Source organism: Mugil cephalus, chromosome 3 (assembly GCF_022458985.1).
Source record: "Mugil cephalus isolate CIBA_MC_2020 chromosome 3, CIBA_Mcephalus_1.1, whole genome shotgun sequence".
Classification (NCBI taxonomy): domain Eukaryota; kingdom Metazoa; phylum Chordata; class Actinopteri; order Mugiliformes; family Mugilidae; genus Mugil; species Mugil cephalus.
Genome location: NC_061772.1, coordinates 9,872,751 through 9,887,555, shown reverse-complemented (window position 1 = coordinate 9,887,555; position 14,805 = coordinate 9,872,751). Strand labels below are relative to the sequence as shown.

General features: G+C 41.4%; 2 protein-coding genes across 3 annotated transcripts in view; one reads left to right on the top strand and one right to left on the bottom strand.

Moving 5' to 3' along the window:
- Positions 1 to 371: 371 nt before the first annotated feature.
- immp1l (inner mitochondrial membrane peptidase subunit 1) lies at positions 372 to 13,074 on the bottom strand. 2 transcript variants are annotated; one of them, XM_047581343.1, is made up of 6 exons: positions 13,015 to 13,074; positions 5,763 to 5,873; positions 5,581 to 5,669; positions 5,148 to 5,274; positions 1,070 to 1,180; positions 372 to 539 (listed from the first exon to the last, which is right to left on the bottom strand). In XM_047581343.1, exons 1-6 carry the CDS (start codon positions 13,057 to 13,059, stop codon positions 453 to 455), a joined length of 570 nt encoding a protein of 189 aa, XP_047437299.1. In that variant the 5' UTR covers positions 13,060 to 13,074; the 3' UTR covers positions 372 to 452. The 2 variants fall into 2 exon arrangements, with proteins under 2 accessions (XP_047437299.1, XP_047437300.1); XM_047581344.1 differs by having other exon boundaries at positions 12,980 to 13,016.
- A 49-nt stretch (positions 13,075 to 13,123) lies between these two features.
- Positions 13,124 to 14,805, top strand: part of elp4 (elongator acetyltransferase complex subunit 4) — a 50,036-nt gene continuing 48,354 nt past the window's right edge. The window contains exons 1-2 of the mRNA XM_047581341.1: positions 13,124 to 13,338; positions 14,211 to 14,246. Coding sequence (XP_047437297.1) covers positions 13,161 to 13,338; positions 14,211 to 14,246 — 214 coding nt within the window. The 5' untranslated portion in view covers positions 13,124 to 13,160. The remainder of the gene's footprint in view (positions 13,339 to 14,210; positions 14,247 to 14,805) is intronic.

The following is a 14,805-nucleotide window of genomic DNA, read 5'->3' as shown; positions in this document are numbered from 1 at the left end:
AGGGGTTGAGATGAATGCTGACGTTGCGCCTCGTGGATTTAACCAGTTATCCCTTGTTTAAACATCTTGTAACTCAGCAATTTAAGAGCTGATTTAACCAAACTGTTTAATTCAACAGCTCATTATTCCTGTATAGTATAGTATGCAAAACTTGTGCACCTCATCTTTGTCTCTCTGTCAAATTTACAGATTTTTTTTTTAGAGAGATTTGCAGACACAGATATACTCACTGCTCACGCTATTTTGTTCCTACACTGCTGCACTGGCCCTGACAGTTAGAAAGCAGGTCAAATAATGAAATATGTATGAACAGTAAATCATGACTTCCCCCAAAAACAAACCTTCAAATTCTGATCTCAAATAAAAAGATATTTTTTTTCCCCAATAAATATCAGTTTTATTTAAAAATTACTGAAAACAAAGCAAAACACAGTCTGTACAAAGCTGATGAGTCAGTCCGAGTCTGAGTCACTCTGGGTTTTAATGATCCGTTTGATTGGGCTTTCATTCAAGGTGCCAAAACTATGCGGCGGCCAGAGCTGTAAAAGACAAAGGGAACAGATTAACAATGGGTAAAAGGAGACTTGCATAATAACAAAATAAAGGGCTTCCAACCATCATGTGCAACACTTTAGTGGGCGTCTTGGACACGTTTGCTAATACAGCTTTTAATGATGCACACAACTCATAGAAAATCCCGTTATTTCATCAGCTGTCGTAACAGGGCCTCCAGTGGAGTGCCGCTGTCCAATCAGATGGACAGAAGGTTGGCTGACCTGTTTCCAGGGTCGTGGTTGCTATGACATCCAGTGACAATGACAACATAGCAGAATGGAAAGCTGGACAATATGTTGTCCAGGCTTTAGTCAATCAGACACACTTGCTTTGAACTCCCAACTGACTCATATCTTTGTGCTTATAATGGCCGAATAAAAACTTAAAGGGAACAACATAGATGGGACGCCTCATACTAGACCCAACACATGAGACACAAGTCGACTTTCAGACCACAAAAGCAGAAAACCACACATACGCTGTGTGACAGCATACAGTACACTGCTACTGTTACCTTAAAGCAAACACGCCCACGGATGAGAGCGTAGGGAACTGGGCCATAGTTTCTTGAGTCACTGGAATTCCTGAGGTTATCCCCTTCTAGCCATACGTGGCCTTTTGGAACCTAAAAACATCATCACACACAGAAAGAGGGCAACAATTATTCACATGCAGACTGTGTCTTCTACGCAACACAGAAAGCGAACGCTTCAAGTTGCGGCACTGCTTAACTTTAACTTGTAAATGTGAGCTGATCTGTTATGTAGTGAGGATCTACCTTAGCCCCACCACCTACCCCCCAACCAGCCCCTCCCTCCCCAGCCTATCTTAACGTCGACCTGCCTGTTCCTCTTTAACCCTGCACCGTCTTAGGAGAAGGGTCATGGGTAACGGGCAGGGTCGGCGAGGGGTGGGGATTTAGAAGAACTTCAAACAGGGTCATTAGGCTGTTGGCTGAGATTTGCGCCCCTCTTACCCAGGCAGGGCAAAGCCAAAGAGGGGCCTGAGATAGCAGGGCAGAGAGAGAAAAGGAGAGAGAGAGAGAGAAGGAGAGCAAGCGAGAGAGGGACAGGGCTAAGCTGAGGCTAGCAGCAGTGTCCAAGGGTCTCCACCGCGGTCCGACCTGCCAGTGGGGCGGTCATCCAAGCGGGCTCTAATTCACAGTGACACCAATTATGATTAATCTCATCACTTTAGGAGAGTAGGCTTGTCAAGGCCCTAATTAAGTGCGCTGTCCCCCCTATATGTGCAGACAGGACCAACAACACATTATATTGTCATAATGGGCATCACAATCCACGAGTCTATTTTTGTGTTGCCTAACTTTTTAACGGCAAAAGTCCTCTGGAGAAAAGAGAATAACGCGGATAAAGAAACAGAGTATTATCCACACCGAGGTGACGTCACCTCTGCTCCCCTGCTCGTATTCCTTATTCCTACCAGCCTGCTCTCTGATTGGAGTCCCCAGCCCTACCGCGGGACGCTGCATTTCATTTCATATTTGATAATTGAGACAGATGATGTGACATAATCACAAGCCAGTGACACGTTGACCTAACATGAGGTAAACAACTCACTGAATAACAACGACACAAATGAATATCATTAAAGGAGTCATCTGAGAACCATATGTCAGCATGCTGGATTCTCACCATTACACCTCATTAACATGGTAACATATGCTGGCTCCCAAGCACAGGAAAAAGAAACACCACCGTTTGTCATCTGCCAAACCAGAACCCCCCGTTTCTCCTCATCTCGTTTTTTTTTTTTTTTTTTTGAAAGCCTCATCCGCGTTGTTCTCATCCTAAAGACACAGCGGTTTGATTAAGAGGTTTTAAGCGGTTATCCAGATTTGGTAAAATCCTCATAGCAGATAGGAAGGTTATTCACTGGAAAGGATTTTCTTAGCTACATTTGATAAAATGTCTGTTCTATTCATAAGTACTTCAACCTCATCAATGGCAACACCTGATTGATGACAGCACAAACAAGCACTTCGTCTTTTGACTCAAAACTATTTAACTAGAGAAACCCAAGCCTGAGTACAAGCATAAGTACTTTAAGGATTAACCAGGCAGTATTTCAAAAAAAAAAGTAGAAAGCGAGAGGTGTGAAACTTGACCTGCCATGTTGTGGCCAGATTGAGGATAAAAGCCTACGCATATCACCTTGTAAGTCACAGGTGTGTGAACAAGAAAAAATAATAAGCCAAAGGAAAACTAGATTGATGAAAAGTAGTGGTGAAACCAGCCAATGCACATTCCTTGACTCCGCTTTTCAAACAGCAGCAAAGAGTTAAAACCATTTTTTTTTTCTTTCTTTGAGCTGCACGTAAAGGCTGTAATTAAGACGTTTTCTCTGTAGACAGGCTATGCGAGTAATTTGTCATTTTGGCACATAACAGTATCAACATGTCTGATTTTGACAGAGGAACAGATGAAACTGTCATCAACGCGTGTCATTTCCGACCATACGGACACCCAGAGATCCAGGTAGGCTCAAAACGGAGGTGTAGCAGTTCAGATGTGGAGACGCTTTGATCGGCTCCGCTGGCGACTACGGTGTGATGGATGGCAGAGACTGCACCCGTCCTGTGGTTGGAGGTTGGGTCGACGCCAGGCATTGTGTACCTGTCAGAGACGTGTCGAGAAGAGCTGAAGCCGGAGCTATCTTCACTCTGGAGGTGTGTTGTTTAACAGCCACACCATTACAGCGCTCATTATGTTAACATGATTGGGGAGGGGAAATATGTTCAGCTTAATACAGGAATATTAAGTTCATGTCCATCTTTACTGCAAAGAACAGAATGCATGGGGACATTTCATCTCTCCCATGTCTTCTGTCTTTTTCTGTCTCACTCCGGTGTAATATTAGGGATCAAGTGTCATTGTTTTGACACTGTAGCTCTGACACAGAAATGATTCCTAAAAGGTGACGGGGCAATTAGTCTGTTGTTGGATCTCTGAGGGTGGAAAGGACCTGCCTGTTTGTCCAAAAAAAAAAAAAAAAAAAAAAAAAATGAGGTGGTGACAGGGTCTAGCACCGCCTTCCAAAATTTGTCTTTACAAGTCCACCCATAATGCCTCACACCATCATAATAATCACACCCAAACACATAAAAACCTCCCAGAGGGAGCCCAAACGTTTATGTTAACAGCGGGTATTTTCTCAGTTTCCGCAAATGCTGTCACACAAAGGCATTTCGCTCCCAGAGTTTAAAAAAAAAAAAAAAATGGCACAGCACACACGAGGCTGCATTTGATAAAAATAATACACAAATAAATGAAATAGTTGAATTTTGTATGCGTCCCACCATGGATAATATACATATGTGTGTAAACTGTTGTGAATTATTATGAAAATATTTCTGAAGTCAAGTTGGCATAGATCATTCAATTTATCTACGATTTAAGTGATCCATTTGGAAAGTGTTATTTTCAAAAATTAGTTATATTTAAAATTCTATGAAAATGAAATAATCCCATTTGAACAAAATACACTGTTTCCCCGATAAATACTGTGTGTTACAAAACTATGATCTCTGTGATCCTGAAAGTGTTCAGGTGACACAGGCTGTAGATTACATGTCAAGCACTGAAAATGAAAAGCTGTTTCTTATTTCTAATATGGCATGTCAGTCTACTGTCATACATATGACTGACAGTGAATGGGGGGAAGTGAATAAGCATCACCCCAAACTTGACCTAAACCTAAATGCAGCAGTTCTCCACCTAGTGGCGAGTTTAAAAATGACTTCAACTGTCAGTGCATTCACAGCGCAATGATGCCACCTCTCATAAGTTTAGTCCTCCGTATGTGTATAGTGAAACTAGAAGAAGAAGAACCCTATTTATTTCCTCTTTCATTTGATGAATGGCACTTGCAGGCTTGGCCTGGCGCTATGTTTCGCTGAACTCATTCAACAGTCCGCTTATAGCCTATAACATACACAATAAATTCAAAAAAGATGCAACATAAACACAACATTTGGATGTGGGTGCATGCACACAGACACACAGAGTGAGAGAGAGGGAGAGAGACAGACACCCCTCCTCCCACCCATCAGTCTGTCCATTCGGCTGGCACTAACTCTAACAGGCTTCAGAGAGATTGCAGGCCTGAGCTGTGGGTGTTGGGGAGAGTAGTAATAGAAAAGCAATGACAGTGGTTTCAGCAGCAGAACCCCTGTTCACTCTCTGGTTTTATCACTGTTCTGAGGAAATATAGGTGTTGTCAAAAGCTGATATTTTGACCAATGACACAAAATGGACGTGCGCGGCCTAAAATGTAAACAATGGTCTATAGACAGCGGTGCGCACACAAAGAAAAAAAAACTGTCTGAGAGTTTTGCATTATGCAGAGAGATTCAGTTTGTCATTTGAGCATTTGAGAGTGAAACAAACCACAAGTTTTTCGTTGTTGTTGTAAACGTCTTCCTTACTCACTTTCTATTTCATTGTAGCCGCAACTGTATCTTTTCTTGAGAAGTTTGAAGAGAGAGAGTAAAACTGTTGCAGAAGCCTCACTTGGTAAAGTATATATGAAAGCAGCTCAACACATACAGACATGTAAGATGTAAACATACTCACAAAGGTGTGTGTCCTGAAAAAATCTGATGGGCCACTAGTGCAGACCTTCTCGCCCTCCAAACCAATTACCCTTTTGCAAATGTTCATATTTGGGTCAAACTGACTCTTGCAAATTACAATATCGCCCCTGAAAAGGAAACACATGAAGTCAATTAATAACGACTCAGGCAGAATTAAGAGAACATGCAAGATACCTCTTATGATTTTCTATTTTATTTTACTAGATAATACTTACGTTTTATTTTTATTTTGTTTTAATGTTATTTTATTTAATCTGTCTTTTTACTTGTGATTTTATGTGTTATGTTAAGTGTTTTTATATGAACTAAGCTACTGTGACTAAGACAGACTTTAATGATCCACAAGGAAAAATTCTAAGTCTGCTGTGTGCGCTTTCTGCCTGCTACATAAAAATCCACCAACTGGAACTTACTTTTGTATGTTACAAAAATGGCGACTCATCCGTTCGGAGAAGACAATATCATGGTTGACGATGGTGGGCTCCATGGATGGACCGGAACACTGAGTTTAAATGACAAACACGGTTATTTCTTTTGAAACTGACACACTCATATAAACTGAGGACATTAATGTTGTAATCACAACAATACAAACCACCACAAACTCTCCAATGTATTCGAAGGCACAGTGTGCGATGCAGCCATACTGAATTGTGTAGCCCACAAAACCCAAGGTACTCTGCAGCGCACGGCGGAACATCTCCACCTACAGAAGGAAACAAAACGCAGGTTATGGCACAGCGTCATCCATTTAAGGTAGGCTTAGGTCCTTCATAGGGTTTCTAAAAACAAAGGCTGTGTGGGGTTTAATTTTTCAAGGTGTGGACAAGGTTGTCACAGTTGGCCTACTGCTAAGATGGCACATTCTCTGGTGTTTCATTCTCAGAGGCTGAGCGGCCAGTTCACACCAGAAAACTGCCCTGAACTCTGATCCCGTGTAGGATGGGCCAATCAACACCTTGTGCTCAGGTGATGGACAAACACAGAAGCTGTGACACCTCCAGCCAAGCAGCTCTGCAGTGTCTGCGGCTAGTCCCCGACACTGTGCTGCCTCCACCACCACCACAATCATTAGAGCACTTATCAACTTCTGTCAGCACCATAGAAACGCAGAGACACCCCGAGCACCCATACAACTGCCCTGCAAACACTGTCACACAAACACACACAAGAACTATCTATGTGTCTTCTAAGCAAACATCCCAGACACACTCGGCTTATTGACTTTTACTCAGGCTGCAACCTGTGGGATGGACACGGGAAAGTAAGCCAGTATTTACTCACTGTCATGTAGAGTACATAGGCAGGCACGGACGCACACGCCCCGCATGCACATAAACAGAAACTATGTAACAATGGGTACCGATGGCTTAGATGTGAGTCGACACTTCAAACATTTTCTTTTAGCTCAAGCTGCTGTCCTGCCAGTCCACCACAGGGTAAAGAAATCTTTTTCTCCATCTCCCCTATTCCTTCTGTCTCTTTCCCTCTTTCTCTCTCCATGCTTTCTCTCCCTCCCAGGGTATTATTAACCAAAGCAAGCAGAGCGGAAACCAAAGCCCCAAATCCTCAGAGCTCTGGGAATGACTTCCCAAAGATGGACAAGGATTAGACCCCCAATTTCTCCCTTGCCCCACCACCTCCACCCCCTTTCTCCCCAGGTTCCCAACAGACCGGGTGTCAGGTGGCTCTCCCAGCCCTGCCAAAGGTGTTACCCCTAATCCCATTACCCCCCCCCCACACTCTCCTCTCTCTCGCACACAATGCTCTCTCATTCTTTCCAACTATACTTCACCTATTAAACCCTCTATCTATTCTTTCATCTCTAGCATGGTTTGTCTTTGGCCCATTCACCATCCTTTCTGATCCAGAAAAGACCAACTCCATCCGTTCACCTCCCAGTGTGCTGCTACTCCACTTCTTCTCCCTGTTCCAGGGTCACCCCTGGCAACCTTCTACTTTTCACTGCAACTGAGAACGACAGAGCTTGAGCAGGTGAAGGGGGACATATATAGACTCAGCACAGGGCCCAAATGAAGTGCCCTTTCCAGCTGCAGCCTGCTCCGGCCTCTTGTTCTGTTCCACAGGAACTATAAACTTGGTCCTCCCCCAGCTGGTACAATAACACCTCTGGCCCTATAATTCCTCTGTTGGGAAGCAAGCGGTCTAAAGGTTAATGTGCATCTCAGGCCTGCGCTAAGGCAACATGTTCATCTCTATTTGTCTTTCTCTCAGCTTGCTCCACCAGCATCTCTGTCATTGCGGTACTGTAATGCACTCTCAGACATGATCTCATGTGTGCTCTTCCTTCTGCTAGGCTGGGGATCAGGAATCTTTGTTAGCACTCATTCGCAAAGCACAGTGGACAGCTTTCCGTACAGCTGCCCTCATATCTCGGTTTCATTGCCCCCCTCCTTTCCAGCATGCATTCATCATAGGTAGGGATTAAGGGACTTTGCATAACAAGATCACACGGCCAGTGACTGATATCAAGAGAGTCCATATGCAGCCGCCTGGTTTTCTAAGGCACCCTCTGTCATTGATAGTGTGTGTGTGTCTGTGCAAGCGGTGAGACTGTGTGTGAACGTACACAGACAACAGCATTACCTATGTGTTTCATCGAAAGTATATATATGAGCTGCAGCGGCTCCTTTGGGATTCAGAATGAGGTGGACATCCACAGAGACCTCTGATTGGATCTCTATTACTCTGATTCCCCAAAGGCAAAGAGTCAGGCACCCCACACTATCTCTCGCCCCTAATACCCAGTGCATGTGTGTCTTGAGGGACACCAGCATTAATTGAAGGCTGTATTACAGCTGTAAATTAACACAAAGTCTATCCGTTAATCCAGGATTACATGCCAAACATGTTCATGGGAAAACAAAACAAAAAAAATAAAACGGCAGTGCAGGCCTCCCTACAGAACCATCTGTGGACAGTGGCCTCTCGTTGTCACTGCCCAGCGGTACAGTGGGGAAAAGACGGTTATCCCTAATGAAAAGCTACCGATGGATACATCTCATTGTGTGTTTAACTCTGTGATCCTCTTACTGGGGGAGCCCCATTCATTCAGGGCAGAGCAATCGCATACAGATGAATAGGGAAAGGCCTTTTTGTTTTTGCAATACCAAATATTAGCAACTTTGCTCACTCACAATTTAAGACACTTGAACACGTAAGCAAAGTATATTTCTCCCATCAGCAATATATGCAATTTTATTATTATTTTACATCAAGAAATGCGATGCTTACAAAAGCCTAAACTTGAAATTACCTCTGGTTGTGTTTCTAAATTGGCTCATTCTGACATATGACATTTCTTTAAGATTGTGATTAAAATATTGATTGTCAAGAAGAGCAATTTCAAACATCAGCACTTCAAAAATTATTAATGTAATATATAATTAATGTGCTGGAAAAAATATAGGACAAAACTGGTTCAAATGAGGATAATAAATTGCATTGTTGAATTTTTACTGAATGTTCCAATGCACCCCCTTCCAATGAGTTTCGCTAATTAATGTAATTAAGAATTAAATCTCATATAATTTAGTAATAGCAAACAAAACATAATAACAAAGGAAATCTAAATTGACACCTAATTAAATGCACATTATTGAAGCCATAAGGAAATATTCTTACAGGAATTAAGGCTGCTGGTCTCAAGAGATTTGACCCTGTCATGGCTGAGTAGTGTTAATTGATATACATGGCCGGTCTAATAGAACCACAAAGAGAATTTCAATCCAAACAGCACACAAGGGCCTTGCAGTGGACTTCTTACACAACTAAATTAGGAAAACATGGGCTGAGAGAGAACTGGGCAACAGGGGGGCTAAGAGGCTTATGAGCCCCTTGTCAGATATTCTTCTTCTCCCTGAGGATCCCAGATGGAGGGGAGTCTGGAGGAGCAGGCAGACCAGAGTGGGGACGAATCCCACCTCTGATGTCTTCCTCTGGACAGCAGAAGGCAGGGGAGGATGGGGCATTAGTCCTGTTGCGCAGAGCTTGATTTGATCTTAATGTGAGCTATAAAAAGGAGGAGGTTTGGCAACCAGGGGGGTCTGTTTCAACTATCAGTGCAATCAGAGATAATCCTGCTGATTTAAACACAGACACCTGGCTGGATGGGGAGTGACAGATGTAAAAGTCCCAGTCACAGAGTTCTACATCTAGCCCCCCATCTCTGCCTTCTATCAGAGGCTTAATTGAAAGCACTGATCTCCATATTGCTCTTTTCATTGTTGCTAACGGCAACACAGCCGCGGAACAGCTGAGCGAGGTTACTATTTGAGGAGCTGAGGGTTTAAACCTACAATCAATGGGTCAGCCAAAGCAAATAATAGCTAAGTGATATGAATGCAACAGCTATGAATTGAAAGGAAATGTAGGTTGACAGAGTCCCCAGCCAATTAAACCGAATGGAAAATCAGTCACTAAACCTTATTGTATTGAACACAAGTGATTGCGTGGCGCTGGCCTGGTGCTGAGAGAGTTGAGAGATCTTATCCGGTGTTGTATCACATTCACAAAGGAGTTTGGGTTATGCACTGCCCAGTTCATAACACAGAATGAAAAGCCAACCTACACTTTTATAGAATATAAGAATAGAATATTTCCTTTAATTCTATAAATGCCTAAATGCGTTAGGTATTTTTTCCTTCAGTTCAGATCCTGAAGACAAATATTACTCAATGTATTATTTTGCAACATCTGGGGAAAAAAAAAAAAAAAAAAAAAAAAAGGTAAGGAAGCCATAATAAAGCTATTCAAAATAGTTTGAATAAATGGAAAAAGACACATCCTTAGACAAAATTAGCTGTGCACAAAACCTGTTGAACACTTATTGTACTTGCACCTTAAGAATATTGCTTTCTTTTCAATGTTAGCAAAACAAATACGGTGCATGTTGATGATAATCTTGCGTCCTCTGGACAAAAGAACTGACTGCTTCTCGCAGTTCCACACTCACGGCAGAATTAGACTGAACAAAACAAAACAATCTGACCAGGAAAGGTCTGACATGTTATGACTGCTGCCATTATATAGCTCAATCAGATACAGAGACTGACAGAACTGACAAAAACACTCCAGAAAAACACCTACGTTCTAGATGACATTTTGAAAAGGGGGGACTGTGTGTTATTTTAACACATTTAAGCTGCTCTGTGTGTACTACCACACTAAAAAGTAACAGAGCTCCTCGGTTAAACTTCAGAGAACTGGTAATTACTCTAAGGGACTAACAACGTACAGACGATGTGGAGAAAGCAATGCACTTATACATCCTTGCACTGCTGAAACAGGCTCTCCTCCTTCTGAGATGCAGGTCAGTTAGCGCATCTTATTTGTCTCATATAGGCTTTCCACATTGCCCAGTGTTGTCAGTCATGATATATTCCCTTGGTCTGCTGTCAGCACATATAAACCTCAACAGTCCTGTCAAAACAGCAGGACTGTCTCTGCTGAGAGCATTTGTAAAGTGAGCAGTTGGGCAATTGCTTCCTCTGGAGCTTCACAGCATCCTGTGATCTTGTGGTGCCTCTGGCCTCTCTCTGCCACACAAAGCTTTTCACAGCTGTCTTAAGGATAACGGCGATCGCTCTTCGGTCAACGAGTTTTACACGTTGACATTATACTGTACAAATTAAACTGAGCGTTCTCCCGTCACCAGTTTGTCCATAAGAACTACTCAAAATACAGTACATAAAAATGGTTCACGGGACGAAAAGGTGTCCTAACAATGTCAATTAATTGGTCCATTCTATCCACAGAACCCACCTTTTAAACTCATGTGTGAGTTTTTCTTTTTTTTAGATTGATACTGTCTAAACTGCTGGAAATTTTTAGACCACTCCACTTGCCCATTAAACTGAATAGCAGCAGAAGCACATTCAGTAACTGATTAATTGTGCCCCATTCTACAGCTGAAATACACAGAAGACACTTTCTGCAATCACAACATGCTTTATTACTACATTAAACTGTATGAAGTGTGTTGGTTAGATGCCAATTGCCCCTAACCCTAACCCAAAAATAAAAAAATAAAACTGTACTTTATAAATCATTAAAAATTCAGTACATTCAGTACAATAATATATTTTCTGCTTGAACTGACCTGTGTGAATATTATCATAGCAGCATACATACAGCTGCTACCACGTGCACAGGCACAGGAAGCTGCTCTGTATTATTAAGATGCGCTTGAATAAATGCATCCATGACCTACTTATTACACTTTATGATGTAAGACTAACAACGAACTAAGGATCTGAGTTAACTGATAGATTTTAACAGATTCACTTATTCTTACATTAGGGCTGTCTTAAAGATAACAGCCATGAATCACTACCTTGATGATTATGACCACCTGCTTTGATCGCTGTAATTAAGGGCCAAAAGAGACTGATTTTATCATGTATAAAACGCTGCATAATTATTACAGTGTAACATTCCTTTCCCTATCACAGTTTTCCTCCTGTTCCAGTAGATTACCTACATTAGTTCTTAGGGTCAGCATGCCTCTGGGATGCTGTGTCAGTCCCATATCATACAGTGTGTTTACACACAACTGCACTGCATCATAAAACTACGAATGAGACTATGATATGGTGCCATGAAAGCACAGCCTCTCTTATAATGTCAATCAGACAAAATAAATCACTGTTAATTTTAGAAAGATCAGGCGACATTATATTTCTAATTCCATCACTTGACATGGATTTCTTGGTTCACACCCTCTCGTGGTCTCTTAACACCAAATGCATCTTCTGTTTTCTGAGGCATGAGTGTCAAAACACTTGTGAGCCTTTTATTGCTGTACTATTTAGAGTGTCAGCCTGTTTGGCAACTTGACTGCTCCAGAGGAATGCAAAAATAGCAGCAAAAATGACTGGCATGAAACTTACCAGCACAACTTCAAAACATTTACACCACCTGCTGCAAAGGGAAAGCGCAAATAATTTAAGACTGCAGTCTGTGCATGTTCTGTTGTTGCTATTTCCATATAAAGATTGTAACCAGATCATCAATTCTCACACCAACTCTCTGTAACTGCTCACAGACAGCCAGGTTGTTTAGAAGCTCGCGCACCCATATAGTATGTGTTTCTCATAGTTGTAATGTGATGTACTATACAGTGTATATAAATATTTTGTAAATATTCAATGAAGAATGTCATTATATCATTGTATTTGAATACAAGATCATGAAGTTGAAGTTGAACAAAAGCAATGCAAAGAAGCAATAAACATTAATAATATAAATATAATTAAATTTCATGAACAATTTAGCAGTTTACTGTTAAATTGTTTATCCTGACATGTTACATATTTGTAATTTGCTATTAGTTTTAAGAGCTAGTTCTTTCAAACAGTTGTCCATTATTATTATTATTATTATTTTTTAATCTGTGTGAATGATAAACGTTGCATAACACTTTCAGTTTTTAAAAATACAGTGACACTCAAAATGAGACAATTTAACGTAACTACACTACAGGAATGGATAGGATAAGATAGAATAGGTTGCGAATGTGCTGCTATCATGTGTAGACAATGACAAAATTTAAATGTTTAATTATTCTGCTAGTTAAAAACAAAAGAGGAGCGTGAAAACGAACTAGTTTTGTAAGCATTACGCTATGAAAGAACAAGGTCACAGACACACAAAGCTAGTTGAGAGTAGATTTGAAGACACTAAATAGCTTCTGCCAAAAACCTTTAAACTGTCGTTGTTGTCGAAAGCGTGAACGTATACCATAAAGACGCTGCTCTCTTTTTTATAAGTGAAGGAGCTTTACTCACGTACCAATGTGTAATTCGAGGCACTGACCATGCACTTACCACAACAAATCCAACTTCCTGTTTGACAGCTTCCAGAAGCGGCATCGCAACATTCCCTGCGCTCATTGGCGGAGCGCCTACAAACCTCTCGTTGATTGGACGACACGGTCCAAAACATCCACAGCCGTCACCACGTTAGTAGCAATATGGCAGCTCCCGCGAGCGGTGTGGGTAAACCCGCAGTTGAACGTCCGCCGTTCAATACTACGAGTTTTCAGAAGAAAACAAGGAGCAAGTTAATCTCCATACCTGGCACCAGACCTTCGGTTCAAAATGGACAGCTCTTAGTTTCGTCCGGTGTCACGTCACTGGACTATCTGCTCGGTCAGTGTACTGTCACTCAGTCTTCAGATGTAACGGTGGCGATAGCTGCACGGGCTAACAGTATACATCGGTATAACGTAGGTTAGGTTGACTGAACCTCACTATACTGAGGCTCATCTCATGGATAATGTCACTGCAGATAATACCTCAGAGTGGAAATCTTTGCATTGACACTCACTCGTTGAGTTTGTATTTGTCTAAGCAATACATTATACTGAGCCGCAGATATACAGTTATACTGACTCGTTTTCTGGCCCTAATATATGCATTGATCTTGTTTTATCAGTGTCAGATTCCAATTTGTTTCCACCACATAACGTTTGCACTTTGTTTATTTATTTATTTATTTATTTTTGTCAGATAAGTCACTTTTGTATGTTGGCTTCGTCAACTACAACGAAATTGATTGATTTGATTTCAGATAGGGGGATGTTCACCTCAGAGTTTTTCCACTGAATTTTATTGGTTCTGCTTCAAGCCTTTTATCCATTATGTAACCGTGTTGTAAGCAAATCGGCTGGTGTGACAGCAGCTTAGAGTTTGTTAAATTCTGATCAAGATTTTTATTATCAAGGACACCGCAGTCTCACGTTACCGGCCATAAACCTGCCCTTTTTAACAACATTACTGGGACTTTTCCCATATTAAAGCATGTTGTATATATCCAAATGGCTTAGTTCTCTTATTGTTCATGCCTTACTGGAGCTGTGTCACAACAGGAAAACATTGCTAGTGGTGTTCCATTTAGCTGCTTCATCTGGTCACTGGCACACATTCACATAAACTGACACAAAGTGTATGCTGTGAGCTGTTTTCTCATAAAGGTGGATTTAGTATGTAACTGTCATTATTGTTTTTGTCTTCAAAAACAGGTGGCGGGTTAGCAGTGGGAACTGTGCTTCTCATAGGTGAGCCTGTCATTTCAAATATACTGATTGCTTTAAGGTTTCTGTTAAACGGTATCACAATTTACTACATGTGTATTTTTTTTTCAATGTGGTGTTATTGTGGATAGTGCCTCGTCTGTTCTAACTTGCACATGTCACCTACAGCTTTCCACCTTTTCATGAATCATCTTAGGGTCTTACAGAAACTGAAACCGAGGTGACACTGACAGTGGTCACCCTGGGAATGCCATTGTGACTAAATATATGGGGACCTGCATCCAGAGAAAATATGTTAACATGTGATGTTGTGGATCGCTTTCAGTTTAGTTTGTTTACATGATAGACTAAATGTAGTGAGTTAATGCCTCCATGCTTATAATTTAACTAATCTAGCTACTCTATAGGCATCACAGTCTATATTTTTGGAAATTTTCTATACTTGGGGCTAAGTATACAACACAGTTCTAACTTTTCTCCAATCTATGACTGGGGCTTAGATCACAGTAAATCGTTAAGTATCACAAGCTGCAGATACTGTACTGCACATTGTGTTTTCATGGGATATCACCAGATTCCAGTT

What these genes read in the sequence shown, in the direction of transcription:
- immp1l (XM_047581343.1), bottom strand. Translation starts at nt 13,059, where the DNA reads ATGCCGCTTCTGGAAGCTGTCAAACAGGAAGTTGGATTTGTTGTG. An exon ending in AGGAAGTTGGATTTGTTGTG is followed by an intron (nt 5,874 to 13,014) that starts GTAAGTGCATGG and finishes TTCCTTCTGTAG; the next exon opens with GTGGAGATGTTCCGCCGTGC. An exon ending in TTTTCAGGACACACACCTTT is followed by an intron (nt 1,181 to 5,147) that starts GTGAGTATGTTT and finishes TGATGTTTTTAG; the next exon opens with GTTCCAAAAGGCCACGTATG.